General features: G+C 36.7%; 2 protein-coding genes across 5 annotated transcripts; both read left to right on the forward strand.

The window, feature by feature from the left end:
* Positions 1 to 202: 202 nt before the first annotated feature.
* Positions 203 to 10,245, forward strand: LOC133836885 (esterase B1). 3 transcript variants are annotated; one of them, XM_062267477.1, is made up of 4 exons: positions 203 to 341; positions 8,179 to 8,491; positions 8,560 to 9,271; positions 9,333 to 10,245. In XM_062267477.1, exons 1-4 carry the CDS (start codon positions 247 to 249, stop codon positions 9,953 to 9,955), a joined length of 1,743 nt encoding a protein of 580 aa, XP_062123461.1. In that variant the 5' UTR covers positions 203 to 246; the 3' UTR covers positions 9,956 to 10,245. The 3 variants fall into 3 exon arrangements, 2 of the variants coding, with proteins under 2 accessions (XP_062123461.1, XP_062123462.1); XM_062267478.1 differs by lacking the exon at positions 203 to 341 and adding an exon at positions 4,292 to 4,562; XR_009893753.1 differs by lacking the exons at positions 8,179 to 8,491; positions 8,560 to 9,271; positions 9,333 to 10,245 and adding exons at positions 405 to 1,243; positions 1,306 to 1,943 and having other exon boundaries at positions 267 to 341.
* A 2,441-nt stretch (positions 10,246 to 12,686) lies between these two features.
* Positions 12,687 to 18,045, forward strand: LOC133836895 (esterase B1-like). 2 transcript variants are annotated; one of them, XM_062267490.1, is made up of 4 exons: positions 14,607 to 14,814; positions 16,124 to 16,436; positions 16,505 to 17,216; positions 17,278 to 18,044. In XM_062267490.1, the coding sequence occupies exons 1-4, from the start codon at positions 14,768 to 14,770 to the stop codon at positions 17,892 to 17,894; spliced, it is 1,689 nt and encodes a 562-aa protein (XP_062123474.1). In that variant the 5' UTR covers positions 14,607 to 14,767; the 3' UTR covers positions 17,895 to 18,044. The 2 variants fall into 2 exon arrangements, with proteins under 2 accessions (XP_062123475.1, XP_062123474.1); XM_062267491.1 differs by lacking the exons at positions 14,607 to 14,814; positions 16,124 to 16,436 and adding an exon at positions 12,687 to 12,779 and having other exon boundaries at positions 17,278 to 18,045.
* The last annotated feature ends 2,968 nt before the right edge of the window (positions 18,046 to 21,013 follow it).

The raw sequence follows: 21,013 nt of genomic DNA on the forward strand, positions 1-21,013 counted from the left end.
GAATTGTTTTTTATAGATTCCATAAATGAGCATAATATTTCGAGCTCGATAAATTTAATTCCTATAAGCTTCGAAGTAATGTGATGCCACAAGATTAATACTAAAATAAAACTAAAATCCATATTTTACTAAAAAAAAACATTTCAATGGAAAACTGAATATATTTCAAATAAAAAAAAGGAAACTGAACAAAAACTGTCATTTATTATTGGCTACTTTGCCAATGTTATCAGTACAATAATAATAATGACGGCGAGGAAAATTGTGGTTGTTTTAACAAAACTGAATTTGATTAAGAGACGAGCACCTCGTGTTTTTACGAATTATGATTATTTACAACAGTAAGTACAGCATTAATTGAGAAACCTTTCGATATCTCTTGACTGACGCAACACTGTCTGTAGTTTGCGCTACTTGAAATCTTATCGCGATCTTAAATCTGAATCATATAAACTCGTGTGCCGCACTGGGAAGGCACGCGGTCTTTCAACCACAGAGTATAATACGACTACAACAAAAATCGCGTATCAGCTGACGTTTGACAAACTCGAGATTATTACAATCATAAAAAAAACAAAAACCAAAACAAACAATCATAATTTAAAACGTAGCGTGACTAATTCAAGTGCAAATGGCAAGTTGTTAATTAGCTACGAATAACTGGTCTTTTTTTTGTTGTAGATTTGGAGGTGCGACTTGCTTGTTAATTGTTGCCGATAAATATTTATGGGAGTGTTATAAGAAATTATCTGAATATCTTTATGGCGAATAGATAAACGCTTATACACTTCATATTTTTATGAAGCCAATAAATATATTTCAAGAATTATGAGTAACAATTTCTAAGCCTAAAAACTCGAACTTGGATGTAGATGTAGCTAACATAAATATTTCTCCAAATTTATGAAAGACTATCATTGTCAATGCTTTTGATATATTTGTAATTTCACTGAGAAACCAAAATTGTTTACATAACAATCTAATTTAAATTTGTACACAACTTATTGGTTTATTTGCCAAATGTCTAGTGATTTCGAAGGACTGTTTGACGCATTCTTTGTTGTTTGACGATTCAATTATGGATCAATTTCACTAGTGCTAAACGTATACTAATATGTCTGGTAAATAGCTGATTATATATATATAGCTCATGGTTAGTTGACTGCAAGTTAGTTGCATATGTGAATTACTCGAGTCAAGTCAAAATGTTCTCCAAGCTAGGATATACTTTACTACTACTTAGGTACTTCGAATTTCGAGTAATACGTTTTACAGAATTATCATGTAAATCATTTATTTATTCAGCTTCTTGGCCCTCTTCATACGCCAAACATTATGCGAATTGCCTGATCCTGAAGTCATCACTGAAGGCGAGCCTGAGCATACAACACCAAATGACTATCAGTATTGAGTGGAAGAGTCAAGAGACGAGGTTGATGCCAAGCGGAAAGAAATAATAATTTCGGGTTAATAAATTTATTAAATAATGTTAATAGAAACCACAAACTGGCTGCGTTTCGTCAGTGATACAGACTCAGACTCAACAGACACCAGTCATTGACGTATCATTAGACTGTAGACAACTAAAACTGGTTTAGTATAGTACCTCATACTATGTACGTAACATTATTTGAACAAATTCAAGTTCAAAACCGCATTCGAATCGTTTCTACTGTTAACTGTTTCTTAACTGTTGTGCTACTTAAAAAATGTCGTTTTCAGGTCTTTGCACTCCACTCATTATGTTTGCTTCGTATCATACTTAGTTATACTTCGCTAGGGTTTAATAACATGGGCGTTTGCTTTATATTCCATTTCAAGTCTACGTTCAAGGTGGATTGTTATTATTATTTGCATTTTGTGGCTTTTTGAATGGGCTGTGTGTTTAGCTCGAGGTTATTGCTGCTTATAAAACAATTCCATTAAGTGTATTAAGGCGAAATGTGTATTCTGATTGATTGAACATTTTGGTTCTTAGAATTGTATTGTATCCAATTTATGGTGAATGTACTTCTTATGAATGTACAGTTAGAACTCACAAATTTACAATTAGAACTCTCGAATATTCATATCTATTTCTGGAAAAATATAGAAAAACAAGAATCTTACAAACTTTTACATTTATTGGGTTGTATGGTTCCCATTACTTAATTTTTATACCCGCTACCCATAGGGTAGAAGGGTATTATAACTTTGTGCCGGCAGGAAATGTATGTAACAGGTTGAACGAGGCATCTCCGACCCTATAAAGTATATATATTCTTGATCAGCGTCAACAGCCGAGACGATATAGCCATGTCCGTCTGTCCGTCTGTGTGTCTGTCCGTCTGTTGGTACATTCTATAATTACTATAGTAGTTATGATTCCTGAAAATTTGGTTGCGATCAGATAAAAATTGTGGAAGTTATCAAAGAAATAATTTTGTATGGGCTAAATCGCCTACTTACTAGGGGTCTGAGTTGCTTTGGCCGACAATCTGGTACATTGTGCCGTCTATGGTATGTTTTGAATGGTGTGCTGTATCGATATACCAAACATACCCTTTGGTATATTTTTAGTATTTTTTAAAGTATTTTCGGTATATTTTAAAATAATACCGCAATATTTTGCCCTTATTAAAAATGGGTAGCGGGTATCTCACAGTCGAGCACACTCGACTGTAACATTCTTACTTGTTTTTTATACATATGAAATAACGTATAATATAATTTTTTTTTAAAAACTGTTTTCCCGTTTATTATTTATGATGTTTAAGTTTTTAGTGCATGGACTGCAAAGAAATTTGTTTTGAATGTCGTTCTAATATTTCTTTCTCTTTTTTTACATCCGTCCTTAATAATTACTTTGCTTGTAAAATAACTGTATTCAATTTATAGTTATTATACTTTTTTCTAAACACAAGCTTACATTTAGGCCAAGAAACTTAAATTCGTTCTTAGAAGCTTTCAAAGTATCGCTAAATTTCATTAAATGCTTTCAGTATCGAATCAAAGCTTTTAAAAAATGTTTAACAGCGATCTAGCAGTATAAACATAAAGCTTTCTGCTAAAGCGCTGTGTGCTTAAACTCGACAGCATTGCCAGTCCACAAAATGTCAACCGAAAGCTCTTTCAAATCGAACGTACATACAGTGCTGGCCGAAATTAATTGGCTTTAAGCAACCGGTTGACTCAGTAATACAAACACACCTGTTGAGAGCAAGAGTCAAGCGCACCAGTGAGAGAGAGTGTGAATGAATTTTTTGTTTTTGAGAACCGCTTCCGTTAATGTTTATATTGTCGCGGTCATGATACAATAACACAAGGTAGTCTCGTCGTGTGCCTTTTCGTTCGGCTTCGAGCCGTTATCGCTCAGTGCGCTCGTGCTTGTTGAAGGGAAAGGTTGTATGCGGACGATCTTTTCTCTAAATATTAACCCTTGCGCAAGGCAAAAATGTCAGATTGCAATTATATTATATATATATTTGAACTTTATGATAGAATTAAAAACCTGAACAAAATAATTAGTAATCAAAAACAAAAATAACGATTACTATCAATTTCTAAACTGTAAAAAATTAAATTATAAAAACATTTCAACTCTTTTTAATACAGTGGAACAATTAAACCATATGCGCCATTTAAGGGTTAATTACAAAGCTCTACTGTCGATTCTTTCGCACTCACTAGGCGCAGTCGTTTCACTCGCACTTATGTATGGTATAGATAACGGATAGCTTTTGCCGACGAGACTACCTTGTGTTATTGTATCATGGTCGCGGTCTGCTTCTCAGCTGACGCTATCTCTCTCTGACTCCCTCTCTGACAAAGCACAAGCCATGATACAATAACACAAGGTAGTCTCGTCGGAAAAGCTGCCCCTTATCGACAGTAGAGCTTTGCGATTAACCCTTCAATTGCGCATAGGGTTTAATTGTTCCACTATATTAAAAAGAGTTGAAATGTTTTTTTATAATTTAATTTTTAATAGTTTAGAAGTTGAAAGTAATCGTTATTTTTGTTTTTGATTACTAATTATTTTGTTCAGGTTCTTAATTCTATCATAAAGTTCAAATATATATATAATATAATTGCAATCTGACATTTTTGTCTTGCGCAAGGGTTAATCTCCACAAAAAAAATCGTCCGCGCACAACCTTTCGCTTCAACAAGCACGAGCGCACTGACGATAGTGGCTCGAAGCCGAACGTTAAGGCACGCGACGAGACTACCTTGTGTTATTGTATCATGCTTGTGTTATTGTATCATGGCACAAGCTGTCGTTAGCGGCGCGATCGTTTCGCTTCAGTCAGTTGTCGGCGCGCTCTTGTCTGTGGCGCTTTACAGAACGGTTCGTCTTAAGTGTTTACTTATCGGCGTGTTTGTTGCGTGCGTGATAAAAACATTTGTAACTTACTCGCGGTGCTTTGTGAACTTTCCCCTGTTTCAACCGCGCCCAAAAGCAAGCGAAGGGCCGTGCATTTTCTATTTGTTTGTCATAATTTTCATTAATTTGGTGTTAAAAGCAAACTAACTATAACAATGGCTGTGCGCGTCTTGGATATGCTAAAACTCACCTTTAAGTAAGTTTTCACAAGCTTCGTTACTGTTTTTCTGTCTTTCGCTTATTGCAGTAACATGTGCAGAGATTGCAGATTGCGAATTTGTTCGATGTTGTTATTATCCATCTATCTCGCTTGCTCTTTTGGACGATTGCGAGTATCACCATGTTCACCATTGGTGAAATTGTTGCGCAAGTTTCGCTGCTGGTTTTTTGTTGTATTTGTTTTTTGGTTTTGTTTTGTTTTTGTTTGCATAAATTGATCGGTTTTTGTTTTCTTTTGTTGTCTTTTGCCCGACTCATTCGCCAGTGTTGTGATTTTATTTCTTATTACTTGCACGTCTTAGTCGGAGCCCACATTTGAAATTATTTATTGGCCATTTGGCGGCAAGTAATTTACAGTTTTTCTTACTAATAATTATGGTAAACTCTTGCAAAATGCAAACTCTATAATTCAAACTTAAAGCACATTTTAGCTTTCTTGTCGTATTCTATCTTAATTACAAACTCTAAAGTTTGAAAGTCCCTCATGTATAAAATTTTATTTATTTTTATCAGATATGCTTTTTTTATGCTATAGTTAAAGTATTTTTATTCTTAGAATTTCTTCAATGTGGCATAAATTTTATCGCACCATTATAAATGTGAATAATACTTAAAGTTATAATAGATTTTGGTGAATGTGCGTATAGTCGTGTATAAATAGGGAGGCGACCTAATAAAGTATAGTTCAGACTAGAGGTGGGCGCGGGCCTGTATTTTGAGGCCCGGGCACGCACGAAAACAAACTCTTTTTTGAGAGGCCCGGCCCGGCCGAACACGAAACATTTTCATCAAGACCCGGGCCCGGCCCGGCCCGGCACGAAACTTATTTACACATATAAGAAAACATTATTGCCATTATAATTAACGCAATCGAAAAGCTTTCACACTTCACTCCTGCCCTTTTCATTTTGTATAAATTTTACACATTCACTTTTTTTTATTTACAGCGTCCTGAATTGTTTGTCGCGTCATTTTTATTTTTCACAGATTTGCTAATTTCACAATAAGCCGCCAATTTTGAATTAGTGGTGTGCAAACAAATAAAATATTGTATAAGCAAATTAATAGTAGCATCGATAAGCAATTAAAATGCCACAAATGGCAGTTCTAATTCGATCAAATCAAAAATTTTTTCGGGCCTTTTTCGGGTTTTTACGGGCCGGGCCTTTTTGCTAAGGCCCGGGCCCGCACGAAGCCCGTAGGAATCTTAATTTTAAGGCCCGGGCCCGCCCGAACCCGCTCCGGGCCTGTGTAAGCCCGCGGGCCACGAAAAAAAGCCCGGCCCGTGCCCACCTCTAGTTCAGACGAATGTCTGTCCGTCTGTCACTGTAAGTTCGTTAATCTCAGAAACTAAGGGACCTATTCTGTATATGCAAAATTATTATTACATCGTCTACTTTGGTATAAATTTTATACTCTTTACTAGCAAAATGTGTAGTCAATTAATATAAAAATAAGTTTTTGTGGTTTGATTCAATGGATGTATAAAAATGTGTAAAGTCAGAAAGCACTGGGTATTTAGCAATCGAGCACTCTTGACTGCTTTACTTGCTTTGTTATTTTTCAGTGTGTATTCACTTGCTCACCTATGTGTTTGATAAAGCGACCGCCAGGTGCATAGTTCACTTAGATTTCAGATTTGCTTTATTTTTCTTTTGTCGTGTTGAGCGGTTGATTTGCTAAACAGGCATGACTGCGCAAGTTTACGGTATATTATAAATATTCGACATTAATTCGAATGCTAATTAAGGCTTTGACAGTATAATTACAAGTTTTCCACTTAATGACTTTGTGATTTCAAAGAGGGTTTTGTGCTCTCACAATTGTAACACATTGTTGATATCGTTTGAAAGTGGCTAGTAACTGAAATCAATAAAACTATAGCTTATCAGCAATTTAATAATCAGCTTCGTTATCTATAATCAGCTTGGGCAAACTTTTCGCCGAAACATTTAATTCACAATTCTGATGTCAAGGCATATCTTCTATGAAAACAACACGCGATACACAACTAAAAGTCCAAGCATTAGTTTAGTAGTAGATAATCAAAGAGGTTAATTATGTACTTGCTCTTTTATAAAATATTTGATCCATCCATTTCTATTACTTTACTTTTCTAAAATAGATCAATATTTAAAGGCAATAAATGAACAGGGAAATATTAATAAGTTTAGTTTAACAATGATATGTAGGTTTAGTAATTAGTTTATAAATTATCATGAATGATTTGACAGAAAAGATTCTAGTTTTCTAACCGCTATTATCGTCATGCCCTATTAGTTGACTAGATTTAATTAATCTTAAAACACGTTTTGTTACAAGAAATTAACATTGTTGAATGTCACCTGTTGATCTTTACTCTGTAGAAAATATTATTTTTAAGTAAAACTAACTAAGCAAAACTTATTCTGCGACGTTAAAAATCTTAATTGCCACTTAGAAGCAATGGAAAGTCGAAGTCTAAATGCCCTCTAATAAATATAGATCATATATGCACATTTCTTACATTAGGTGTAATTGTTTAAATTTTAAACTAATTAAAAAAAAACAAAATTTTACCTTTGATTTTTTTGATACTACTTTCTGAAAGTGTATAAAACAAGTTTGTAAATTAAATTTCTACTCTCTACCTCTATAGAGCCGAGTTTCCCAACTTTGCGGCAAGCACGTACACGATGATAATCTTTATATCAGATCTCTCCTCTTTCACTGAGTCTGCTCTCAATGATCAATTTGTATGCAGTTTTTTTCAGTTTTAAACTATGTCAGTGCATCGGGACAATGCGTGTGAAATATAAAATGTTTGATTAATTTCTGCGCAACTGCGCAATTTGAAGGCAACAAAAATGCCATAAAATGCATATGCCACACACCCGCAGGGCAATAAAAATTGAATGCAAGAAATCGAAAACAAAAATAAAAAACAAAAACAATTATAAACGCAAAAGTCGAGCTTTGACTCTAGTAGACCCTTTAGTTTTTATTCCCCTACTACAAATGTTGCTTTCATATGTGATTGATAAACTTTAATGCAAAGCTTTCAAATTTATTGGACTCACACTCATGTTTTGCCAAGCACTTTTAGATTGACTTCCACCCTTAACAAAATGTATATATTCATGTCCCGATCGCAATATAATATCTATAATTAATATAAAACATTTGATGCTTGTAACGTTATAAACTAAAATCTGGCGGGAAATTTGGATTTTGTCTATCTTAATAGACTCTTTTTAAATTTTTGTACAAGCGAAGGGTCTACAAAAATCAAAACAAATATAAATTGCAATAATGAAAATAGAAATAAACAGTAGAGAACTTGTCATGCATATTAAGCGTTAAGCATTGAGGCTGGTCAAAAGACTCTGACAACACAACAACGGCAACGACTTTCAACACACAAAAGACCGTAAAGCAAACACTGAGCAACCACTTGGCAGCGGCATTGAAACCACCTTGCCGGCAATTTGTTGGCCCGGCTGCGTGACTGATTTTGGGCCACAAAAGCAGCGGCAAAAAAGTGGCAACAACTTGTGCCTCATAACTAATCGGAAACTATGTTCCGCTCTCTCTATCTTTCTCTCGTTTTACAGGGTACTCAGCTATAAGTTTGAGCAACGAAGGCTGACCACGGCACTCTATTCGGTGGTTAAGACAAAACTTGGCTCCGTTCGCGGCGTCAAGCGGAACACAATTTGGGGCGGCAGCTACCTCAGCTTTGAGAAAATACCCTTTGCCAAACCGCCAGTGGGTGAGCTGCGTTTCCGAGCCCCAGAGCCGGTTGAACCATGGGATCACGAACTGGATTGCACATCGTCATGTGAGAAACCGATGCAGACTCACATGTTTTTTAGCAAGTTTGCTGGCACCGAGGATTGCCTATATCTAAATGTTTATGCCAGGGATGTAAGTATCCTAACAGCAAGTGGTATTCAACATGGTTGTGTAATAGTTTTTTATTTGTCCATTAATAGCTGCATCCGGAAAAACTGCGCCCCGTGATGGTTTGGATTTACGGCGGTGGCTTCCAGGTTGGAGAGGCCTCGCGAGACATGTACAGTCCGGACTTCTTTATGTCTAAGGATGTGGTGGTTGTTACCATCAATTATCGACTGGGTGCCCTAGGCTTTCTAAGTCTAGATGATCCCGAGGTCAATGTTCCTGGGAATGCGGGACTTAAAGATCAACTGCTGGGACTGCGCTGGGTGCAACAGAACATCGAAGCTTTTGGCGGTGATCCCAATAATGTGACTCTGTTTGGCGAGAGTGCGGGTGGAGCTTCGACTCATCTGCTCTCACTGAGCCCGCAGTCAGAGGGATTAATTCACAAGGCAATTGCGATGTCAGGCTCGGCGCTGTGTCCTTGGGCACTTCCACCCCGGAACAATTGGGCACTTCGCTTGGCCGAGAAGATGGGCTATACGGGCTCTCCTAAGGATAAGGAGATCTATAAGTTTCTGCGTGATGCCAAGGGTGGAGACATTGTTAAGGCAACGGCCCTGGTACTTAACAAGGACGAGAAACACAAACGCATATTGTTTGCATTTGGTCCCGTCGTCGAACCCTATAAGACCGAGCACACTTTGATTGACAGCCAACCATTTGAGCTAATGCAGCAAACCTGGAGCAATCGAGTGCCCATGATTATCGGCGGCACCAGCTTTGAGGGTTTACTCTTTTATCCAGGTGAGAAGGGATATTTTTAGCAACTTATTGGTTAACCTAATGGCTCACGGGATGCTTGCAGAGGTGATGCGACGACCGGCTACGTTGGATGAGGTGGGCAACTGCATAGATGTGCTGCCCCTTGATTTGGGTGGCAGTCTGGATCCAAAGTTGAGAGAGAACTATGCATTGCAACTGAAGCGCGCTTACTTTGGGGATGAACCGTGCAACAAGGAAAATATGATGAAATTCTTGGACCTGGAATCCTATCGCGAATTCTGGCATCCCGTCTATCGTACAGCTCTTTCTCGACTAAGACATGCCAGTGCTCCCACTTATGTGTATCGATTCGACTTCGATTCCAAGCTTTGCAACGCCATACGCATTGTGCTCTGTGGCAAGGATATGCGTGGTGCGTGTCATGGCGATGATATGTGCTACCTGTTTAACAGCATGCTGTTGCATCAATCGGAGGTAGGCTCACCAGAATACAAAATCATCAAAACCATGATCGATGTCTGGACGAGTTTTGCGGCCAACAGTGATCCCAATTGTGAGAGCATTAAGGAGCTTAAGTTTGCACCCCTTGGGGATGAGATAGACATTCAATGCCTGAACATTAGTGAGCCGATCGAGGTGAAGACATTGCCCGAGCAGGAGAAGTTGCAGCTCTGGAATAGCTTCTATTCCAGGAATAAACTGTAAGGCGCGGATAGATTTGAGCTCTCAGTCTTTTTTTGGTTTTATAGCTTTGGCTTGCACTCTTAGGGCCTTCTTTTTCGCATATACTCTACTCGTATGTAAATATTTTGTTGTAAATGTAAATATGTTGTTTTAATATGTATTTTATACTGTTAAATTCCAGCTTAGTCTTATTTATTATTATTACCGAGTTGTATTTTGTGGAAGGTTGTCCACATGGTTTGGTTTATCAGCTGCAAATATACGTAAACTTTAAACAAGCAAAATAAAATATATATTTAATTTAAAGTAAATATTTCCAAGTTATCTGTGCGTTAAATACGATGGCTTAATTTTAAGTGAAACAATGAATACATACGTTTTTGCAAAGTATTTAAAAAAAATCAATATACCAACATTTTTTTGGAAAGAATACTAGTAATTAAATTGTACTCCTAGCGTACTTTTAGGCCATGCATATTAATTCTCACTTAAAGCCATTAAGTTTGAGGTGGCAAAAACATCGATATTTTTGGACATATTCAGTTTCAATGTTTTTATAGCAGGTACCCATAGGGTAGAAGGGTATTATAACTTGGTGCCGGCAGTAAATGTATGTAACAGGTAGAAGGAGGCGTCTCCGACTCTATAAAGTATATATATTCTTGATCAGCGTCAACAGCCGAGACGATATAGCCATGTCCGTCTGCCCGTCCGTCCGTTCGTCCGTCCGTCCGTCCGTATGAACACCTAGATCTCAGAGACTATAAGAGATAGAGCTATAATTTTTTTTCGACAGCATTTGTTATGTTTGCACGCAGATCAAGTTTGTTTCAAATTTTTGACACGCCCACTTCCGCCACCACAAATTGACAAAAATCGAATAAAAAGCGTAATTTTAAAGCAAGAGTCGAATTTCAGTATATATAATAATGACTATAGTCTTAGTGATTCCTGAAAATTAGGTTGCAATCAGAAAATAATTGTCGAAGTTATTACAGAAATACTTTTGTAAGGGCAAAAACGCCTACTTATAAGGGGTCTTAGCTGCTTTGGCTGACAATCTGGTATATTTTGCACTCTGTAGTATATATTAAGAGTTGTATCTTATCAATATACCAAATATACAACTTGGTATGTTTTTGGTATTTTGTGGTATATTGATTAAGTATATGTTGAAAAATACTGCAATATTTTGCTTTTATTCAAAATTGGTAGCGGGTGTCTCACAGTCGAGCACACTGTATCTTAGCGGTTGCTGGCTGTATTCTTCTATCAATAACTTTGTTAATTTCTTGAAAATTCGAAGTCTGAAGTATGCAGCTTCGTACAAAATACCCTTTAAGTAAGTCTTCAACAAATTCTTTGTATTCTGTAGGTATTAATATGGATATGATTGAGAGTATTTAATAAGAAACAAATACTGTACGATTTTTTGTTTCTCAATTAAAACTGGTAAGACGATGTGCACCTATCTTGGAAACACTGCAGGTACAGCTTTGTGAGAAACGTTTTTGTATAAAAATCTAAAATTGGTCAAATACCAAGGAAAAAAATCTACAAATTAATTAAAAGATGTTTCAAATATTAATATAAATATTAACATTTTTAAATGAGGTCATGCCAATATTTACTTCTGTTTTAAACACATTTTTAATAACATCACTCTAAGATGCATTTGGCAATAACGTGTCACACACGTTAGATCTAGAGATTCGCAATGCTTAGCCATTGTTTGGTCTAACCGGTCCAACCGAACTTATTCAAAACAAGTGGGAATCTTTTTGTTTAGAGTACTCTACTAAAGATGTGTCTCCAATTTGAATATAAATTAAATAGAATTAAATAATGCAATTTGACATTTTTTTGTAAACTTACCGCATTCTAAGAATACTTTATATGTTTTAGAAATGAAAAGTGAAAACAAATAAAATTTGAACTGAAAATTCTCTAAACAAAGTTTTGTAGAAATATGTAAAATATTTTAAGCACACGGAGATTATAAGAGATAGATTTACAATTTGTTAATTAGACTTGTTAGGGTTGCTGATTAAGTCGATGAGGGACACATAAAAGAATAGCGAGCATATTGTTATACCCGTTACCCGAACGTTAGAAAGGTAATTTTAAGTCGTTAGGTAATGTAGGTAGACAGAATTTACCTCCAGTACCATTACTTATACAGTTCAGCGTCAAGAGTCTGTCTGTCAGTCAGCCCGTACGAACACCCAAATCTTTAACATATAATTCTTTGAAATTTGGTTTCGATCACATTAAAAACTTAGAAGGGCCAAATTAAACTAAAACTGATCGCACCTATCAGAGCGTATTTGTATTTTGAGGAATATTTTTAATAATTTTACTTTCTTTCCTTCACCTACAAATGGCGCATGACATAGATTCAGCACTGATAGACTTTGAGAATTAGTTGTTCAGGAGGACGCACATCTTGTCGTCTGTTGAATATTAATTGTGTAAAGGTTCGGAGATAATTGCTTCATTTACATTTCCTTTTAACACAATGTCATGGTAATCTTTCACCTGATGGTGATTATAATAAGAGGAAACTCTCAACAAAACACAAACACTTGTTCACTTTTTCGCTCCTTCTAACTCACTTTATAGAGCGATCTGTTTTAAAATTCATCAATTTCGGCAAACTACGAAGATCTATACTACAACAGTTCACATGAATCTTTTCGATTCCGTGCCCCAGAGGCGGTTGAGCCATGGGATCACGAACTAGATTGGACATCGTCAGGTGATATGCCGTTTGCAGAAGCACACGTTTTTTAGCTGGTCTGCCGGAACCGAGGATTGTCTGTACTTGAATGTTTATGCCAAGAATGTGAGTAACCAAACAGAAACTGATCTTGACCATGTTTATCTAATAGTGTTGTCACTCTCCATTAATATAATGTACCGAAGAAGCTGCGTCCCGTGATGGTTTCGATATATGGCGTTCGCGTCCAAAGTGGAGAGGCCACGCGAGAAATGCACAGTCCGGATTTATTTTTGTCCAAAGAAGTGATGCTTGTAACCATCAACTATCGACGGTGACTCTGTTTGTCACTGAGCCCGCAGTCAGAGGGATTGATTCACAAGACAATTGTGATGTCAGGCGCTGTGTCCTTGGGCACTTCCACCCCGGAACAATTAGGCACTTCGCTTGGCCGAGAAGATGGGTTATACGGGTCCTCCCAAGGATAAGGCGATAAGTGCTCCCACTTATTTGTATCGATTTGAGTACTACTCATCACGAAGCAATGCCGTACGCAATGTTTACTGCTGTAAAAGATGTCGTTTGCTACTTGTTGAACAGCTTTTTAGTAGATCAATAGTCTGTAGGTTCACCCGAGCATAAGGCTTTCGTGAGCATAATCGATATTTGGACAACCCTTGCGACCAACAGAGATCCCAATTGTGAGAGCACCAAGTGCATTAAGATTGATCCCCTCGAGAATGACAGAGAAATTAAATGCCTCAATATTAACAATGTGCATCAAGTAAGGAGATTGCCCGAATACTTGTTATTCGATTTTTGTTGATTTGCGGGGCGGAAGTGTGCGTGGCAAAAATTTGAAACAAACTTGATCTGCGTGCAAACATAACAAATGCTGTCGAAAAAAATTATAGCTCTATCTCTTATAGTCTCTGAGATCCAGTGTTTCATACGGACAGACGGACAGACACACAGACACACAGACGGACATGGCTAGATCGTCTCGGCTGTTGACGCTGATCAAGAATATATTTACTTTATAGGGTCGGAGATGCCTCCTTCTACCTGTTCCATACATTTCCTGCCGGCACTAAGTTATAATACCCTTCTACCATATGGGTAGCGAGTATAAAATGGCTGGCAAATTAAAAGCGCCATGATTACTTCTGATTAACCAAACTTTGTATATTAAACATGTTTTTTTGTAATTATAAAAATTTGTTGTCGCTTAGAATTTATCTACACAAATGCATACTTTTAGGCAATTAATATAAATTCTCACATAAAACTCTATGCTAGAGGTGGGGAAATATCGATATTTTCGTCGGAATACGTTGAGTATCGACTTTAAGCTTATCCGTTGCTTGAAACGGCGATCTTCGATGCGACGTTAAGCTTTCCGATGAAAGCACTATAAGCTTAATATCAATAGCATTGCAAACGTAAAAAATCTCAACCAAAAGCTCTTTCACGTCAAGCAAACAGTGCTGACCGAAATTTATTGACTTCAATCAGCAACCTGTGTATTCAGTAGCTACGGTACTTAACTGTAAGTGCAAATCCCAAGGATTAGTACAACAATAAAAACTTGTCGAAAACGTATTTTGTTATTTTATAGTATCTAAAAGTATAAAATTATCAAAATAAAATAGAAATAGCTGAACGTAATAAAATAAATTTTATAATTAATATTTAACAAAATTAATTTGACAACTTTTAAGTGGCACGCTGTATTTACTCCGCTTTGAATATGATTTGCTGGCTCTTCTATAAATACCCCTAATTTTGCTAATTTCTTGAAAATTCAAAGTCTAAAAGTGTGCAGCTTCGTAGAATTATACAAAATAACCCGTTATGAACAAGAATGCGTCGCACTAATAAATGAGAGGGAGTGCAAATATACATGGATGGCTGCTGTCATCCGCTTCGCGATCATTTGCTTCAGTCAGTTGTCGGCGCACTCTCGATTGTAGCGCATTGCAGAACGGTTCGTCTGTGTTTTGGATGCGTGATCTAAACATTTGTGAATCACACTAAAAAACTGTTAATTTTCTTGTTTTATGTCCACAATTTTCTTTAATTTGGTGTAATAAGCAAACTAACAACTTAAAACAATGTTTCTGCAAGTGGGTATTCTGGAGAAGATACGACTCACATTTAAGTAAGTCTTCAAAAAATTCTTCGTATTCTATAGGTATTAATTTGGATATAACTGAGAGTATTTATTAAAAAACAAATACTGTACGATTATTTTCCAAATACTTTCCCTTCAACCAAAACTAGTAGGACGATGTGCATCTATCTAAAACACTGCAGGTACAACTTTGTGAGAATCCTGTTTATTTCGACTGCTATTACGGTACTTAAACATTCCTTTTCTTAATAGTCTCATAGAATCCTTTGTAAATATCGTCTTTAACTTCAATAATTTCCACCCAGTCGTTCACAACAGGCTATGGATTTCTATGGATTTAGCGAGGTCATTGCGAGTCCATTTAATCTGCCTTCCGGTCTAACTTATTTAAAAATACGGAAGAACGTTTTTGTATAAAGTTCTACAAATTGGTCAAAAACCAAGAAAGGAAAATCTTTAAATTAATTTACAGATGTTTCAAATATTAATATTAACATTAACATTTTTCAATAAGCTTATGCGAAAATTTACTTATGTTTTGAGAATATTTTTAATAACATCGTTTTAAGATGCATTTGGCAATAACGTGTCACACACTTTAGATCTATAGATTCGCAAGGCCAATGCTTAGCCATTGCTTGGTCTAACCGGTCTAACCTTACTTATTCAAAACAAGTGGGAACGTTTTTGTTTAGAGTACTCTACTAAAGAAATGTCTCCAATTTGAATATAAAATAAATAAAAGTCGTTTTTAATTAATACAATTTGACATTCTTTAGTAGTCGTGTCGAATTCTAAGAACATTTTTAATGTTTTAGAATTGAAAAGTGAAAATGCATCAAATTTGAACTAAAAATTCACTATAAAAAAGTTTTGTAGAAATAAAATATTTGAAGTGAACCATTCCTAGCATGAAAACATAGATATCAGAGACTATAAGAAATCGAGTTACAATTTGTTAATAAAACCTGTTAGGGGTCCAGACTAAGGATATGAGGGAACACATAATACATAATATATACCCGTTACCGTTACGATAGAAATGAATTATAGTTTAGTTTCGTTGGGAAATGTAGGTAACAGACATAATTTACCTCCGACCCCATAACTTAGACATATTCTTGTTCAGCGTCCACAGTCGGTCTGCCAGTCAGCCCGTACGAACACCCAAATCATTATGATTCTTCGAAATTTGGTTTCGATCACATTAAAACATAGAAGATCCAAATTCTTGATGTGTAATAATAATCAATCACCCGATGGATATCAGTAAGAAAGAGGAAACTCTCAACAAAACACTTGTTCACTCTTTCGCTCCCTCTAATTCGCTTTACAGAACGATTGGTTTTAGGATTCATCAATTTCGGCAGACTACGAAGATCTATACTACAGTTTACACGAAACTTGGCGCCGTTCGTGGCGTTACGCGCAATACAAATTGGGGCGGCAACTACCTTAGCTTTGAGAAAATACCCTATGGCAAACCGCCAGTGGGTAAGTTGCGATTCCGTGCTCCAGAGCCAGTTGAACCATGGGATCACGAACTGGATTGCACATCGTCATGTGAGAAACCGATGCAGAAGCACGCATTGTTTAACTGGTCTGCCGGAACCGAGGATTGTCTGTATTTGAATGTTTATGCTAAGAATGTGAGTAACCAAACAAAAACTGATCTTGACTATGTTTATCTGATAGTTTTGTCACTCTCCATTAATAGATTGTACCAAAGAAGCTGCGTCCCGTGATGGTTTGGATATATGGCGGTCGCTTCGAGAGTGGAGAGGCCACGCGAGAAATGTACAGTCCGGATTTCTTTATGTCCAAGGAAGTGGTGCTTGTAACCATCAACTATCGACTAAGTGCCCTAGGTTTTCTCAGTCTAGATGATCCTGAGGTCAATGTGCCTGGCAATGCGGGGCTCAAGGATCAACTGCTGGCACTGCGATGGGTGCAACAGAACATCGAAGCTTTTGGCGGTGATCCCAATAACGTGACTCTGTTTGGCGAGAGTGCGGGGGGAGCTTCGACTCATCTGCTCTCACTCAGCCCGCAGTCAGAGGGATTGATTCACAAGACAATTGTGATGTCAGGGTCGGCGCTGTGTCCTTGGGCATTTGCACCGCGGAACAACTGGGCACTTCGCTTGGCCGAGAAGATGGGTTATACGGGTCCTCCCAAGGATAAGGCAATCTACACGTTTTTGTGTGATGCCAAGGGTGGAGACATTGTCAAGGCAGCAGCGTTGGTCCTCAACAAAGAGGAGAAACACAATCGCATTTTCTTTCCATTTGGACCCGTAGTGGAACCTTACACGACAGCGCACACTTTGATTGACAGGCCACCAGTAGAGCTAATGCAGCAGACCTGGAGCAATCAAGTGCCTATGATGATTGGTGGCACTAGTTTTGAGGGTTTGATTTTCTATCCCGGTAAGAAGAGATATTCTTGATAACGCATTCTACAACTAAATTATTTATTTGATTCTTGGAGAGGTGACGCATCGTCCGGCTACATTGGACGAGGTGGGCAACTTCATGAGCTTGCTGCCTCCTGATTTAGATAAAGATCTGGATCCCAAATTGCGTGAAAAGTATGCATTCAGGTTGAAGGACGAATACTTCGGCAATAAGCGTTGCAACATGGACAATATGATGAAATTCTTAGACCTGGAATCCCATCGCGAATTCTGGCATCCCATTTATCGTACAGCACTATCTCGCCAGCAATACGCTAGTGCTCCCACTTATTTGTATCTGTTTGATTACGATTCTCCACGATGCAATGCCGTACGCAATGTTTACTGCGGTAAAAGAATACGCGGCGTATGTCATGGCGATGACGTTTTCTACTTGTTCAACAGCTTTCTAGTAGATCAATCGTCTGTAGGGTCACCCGAGCATAAGGTTTTCGTGAGCATGATCGATATTTGGACGAGCTTTGCAGCCAACAGCGATCCAAACTGTGAGAGCACCAAGTTCTTTAAGGTTGATCCCCTCGGGAATAGCAGAGACATAGAAGTCCTCAATATTAGTAGTATAACTAGTATAACGAAATTACCATATATATGGCAGGTGCAGCTCTGGAATAGCTTTTATCGCAAGAATTAACATTAAGTTCTTCTTATTACACCGATACATTTGTCAATTAATAATGTTGAATTTCATTTGTTGTACACAAGGTTTGGTTTAACAGCTGTCAATACTCGGAAATATTAAGCAATTAAATAAAAATAAACATTTCCATCAATAATGGTTTAATTTTAAGTAATATCTTCAAATTCTTTAATATAGAGACATATAAATTGACCTTAAAATGCAGGATCATATTATGGTCTTTATTTTTAATTCTGGGAATAAAGTATTGAAAATTTATTTTATTTATATAAAAATCTCATAAATGTAATGCTTAAATATCATCACAGCAAAATTATTCATCTTTTCTAGCACTTGATTTTGAATTTGTCATGTGCTCATCAAAAGTAAGCAACGTCGCGCTAAACGCTTTTAAATTCTAACGATTTTAATAATTTACTGTGGTTAGAGCAAGTTTTCACGCGGGATGACATTTTAGTTTTTCAGTCAACTGGCTAGCCTTTAACCTCTGTGTTTTTTTTCTCTCCAATTCTCAATTCGCCGAGTGTTTGAGTGTATGCAGATGTTTGCATGTGACATTTATGTGTGTAAACCGATGCTTGACAATCAAAGGGAACAACGACAACAATTCCGGCAACGCAACCGCCAACGACGACCCTAGAGACACCGAGTACCAAAGCGTGATACGCGAGAGTGAGAAAGAGCGAGGGAGAGATAAAAGAGAGAAATAAAATTCCATTAAAATTTTTGCAAGTTTTTTAATCCATTTTGTTGTTGTTTTATTTTTGTAGGTGACATGCCGAAATGTTTGTGTGGTAAATCCAAAGGGCTCCTCACGTCGACCGTGGTCAAGGCGTGTGTCCTGTGTGACGTGAAAATTTCATTTGTCGACGCGCCGCGCCGCGAACAAAGTCGAATCGTTTCTAGCAATCCTTTTTTTATTTTCTGTCGTTTTACATATTTGTGTTTTCAATTTCTCGTTTTTTAGTTGTAGACCCCCTGTTAAGTAGTGGCCAGGGCACTCGGGGGGCGTGTTCGCTGAATTTTGACCATGTGCGCAGCGTGTAAAAATGGGCGTAAACTCAATAAATTAGAATTTTTTCACTGCCCCAAATGTTTAGGGAGCTTCTCTCTTTTATATGTATATTTCACCCAGTTATATCCTCAGTGTGTAATTGTTTTATATGGATTGCTTTACCATTTGATTTTTTGCTCATTCTTAATTTAAGTTTTCAACATCAAATCTAATTTTATCGAAAGGTATTTTGATTGAACTGATAATCAAATTGCAATACAATACATATTTCAAATAAAAATGAGAATTTTTACAGAAATTTTGAATTTTTACCGGAATTAAAATAATTAGATATAGTTAATTCAATTAAATTTAAAATAAACTAAATGTTTGTGCCGTGTGTATAGAAGATATCACTTGTGTGATTCGAAAAAAGTTTTTCTCGTTTTAAATTTAAAAAATAACTTGTAATAAAACCAATAACTAATTAAAAATTAATAAAAAACTGGAACTAAAAAAAATAAGAGAAAAAAGAAATAATATATGTATATCTTGCAAAGTTGTAGATTTAACAACATGAACATTATTTAACTGACAGAAAACGGTTTTTATGCGCTTCAACAAGTTTAAATGCGTTTATTTTTTTTCAATAACTCAAAATATGTTCCATATGCATGTGTTGTTGTTTTTTTTTGCGCATTTTGCAATGTTGCCACATAATGAAAAGTTGGTTAATTAAATAGGTGTTTTCTCGCGTGCTTGATACGAGATTTGTATGCACTCTTTGTATTTTAGCTGAGAGCTGTATAAAGAGAGGGCACATTTTTTGTGGGCGCTTAAAAGTATGCAACACTTTTTCGCTTCAAGCCTTTTTTGGTGTTTGCATGTGTCATTTTGCGTGTATGTGCTCATATGCATGCTGATACGTATGTATATATGGTTATATATGCACATACAAACATGTTACTACTTGCTGTTGCTTTTGCTGGCATCAGCCAACAGCCAACCTGATGTCTGATCATATTTGTTTGCGGTTTTCGTTGTGGTCGCCATTTAACAAAAAGTGCTCCACATTCGCATTCACACACACAGAAATACATACACACATACATAGATGTAGGGCCAACCACAATTATAATGGCCTAGACAGCTTTGGCACTTATTGAAGTTCAACTTTTATCAAATTAAATTTGCCGGATTACAGGTATTTAGAGCTGAACAGTCTGTGGTCTAGCGCCCGGGCAATACAAGTGGCATTAGCGGTTGTAATTGAATTTCAGCTATGAACAAAATGTTCTTTTTTTCTTTATTATTTACACTGACCTAATTGAATTTACTGCACATTTAAATAACAAAAAAAAGACAATACCAATAGCAATAAAAGCGCAAATAGAAGAGTGTGGATTTTTATGACGTATGTAGCTGTCACATTAGATTCTCTTTGGCGTTTTTATGTGTCCAGTTTTTTTTCTTTGTAAAGATTATGTAATTGAATGATTGCGATAGAGCTTTGTGCAATATAAACTGTCAGTCAGGGTCGGTAAATGCCAAATTGAATCAATGACAACAGCGTAAAGTGAATTAAAATCAAATAGATTCTAAAAAGTACAAATTAAATGCTGTGAAATTATCAAATTGCATTTTGTTACATTTTGTTAAAGTCATTGCAAAATGCCATTTACTCGATTTTTCTTGGCGCCGTGCACTTAGCTGACCCAAAAGGGCTTAGCACGCAACTATGCGCGTTCTTGTAAGTTGTTCGTGTACTAGCTGCAACTCAATTATGTTGCAAAACATAAACTATTTACTTAAGTGTCTTGAATTACCTGCAGAAAGGATGGCGCAACGTTGTTTCGCTGCAAAATCTTTTCGTGAAACAAACACGAACGCAACTCAATTTGAGCGTAAATTTCATTCGGTTTAAGTAAAAACAACTGAGAAGAGGTAAGAGACTTTAATAACAAACACAATATAAGTGCACATAAAATGACTGGTCTGGCAGCTGAAATATCCATGGGCACTCCCTCTTTTGCCCCATCTACGCCCTGATTCGCACTTGCACTCTCGCACAGACGCCAAGGAATTATGTACTCCAAGGATACGACCCGCATTTTATGCA

This window comes from Drosophila sulfurigaster, chromosome 2R, assembly GCF_023558435.1.
Source record: "Drosophila sulfurigaster albostrigata strain 15112-1811.04 chromosome 2R, ASM2355843v2, whole genome shotgun sequence".
Taxonomy (NCBI): Eukaryota; Metazoa; Arthropoda; class Insecta; order Diptera; family Drosophilidae; genus Drosophila; species Drosophila sulfurigaster.

Bases quoted from the DNA above. Each gene is read 5' to 3' on its own strand.
- LOC133836885 (XM_062267477.1), top strand. From the start codon at position 247: ATGACGGCGAGGAAAATTGTGGTTGTTTTAACAAAACTGAATTTGATT. The intron at 8,492-8,559 runs GTAAGTATCCTA...GTCCATTAATAG, and splicing joins TAAATGTTTATGCCAGGGAT to CTGCATCCGGAAAAACTGCG. The intron at 9,272-9,332 runs GTGAGAAGGGAT...GGATGCTTGCAG, and splicing joins GGGTTTACTCTTTTATCCAG to AGGTGATGCGACGACCGGCT.
- LOC133836895 (XM_062267490.1), top strand. From the start codon at position 14,768: ATGTTTCTGCAAGTGGGTATTCTGGAGAAGATACGACTCACATTTAA. The intron at 16,437-16,504 runs GTGAGTAACCAA...CTCCATTAATAG, and splicing joins TGAATGTTTATGCTAAGAAT to ATTGTACCAAAGAAGCTGCG. The intron at 17,217-17,277 runs GTAAGAAGAGAT...TGATTCTTGGAG, and splicing joins GGGTTTGATTTTCTATCCCG to AGGTGACGCATCGTCCGGCT.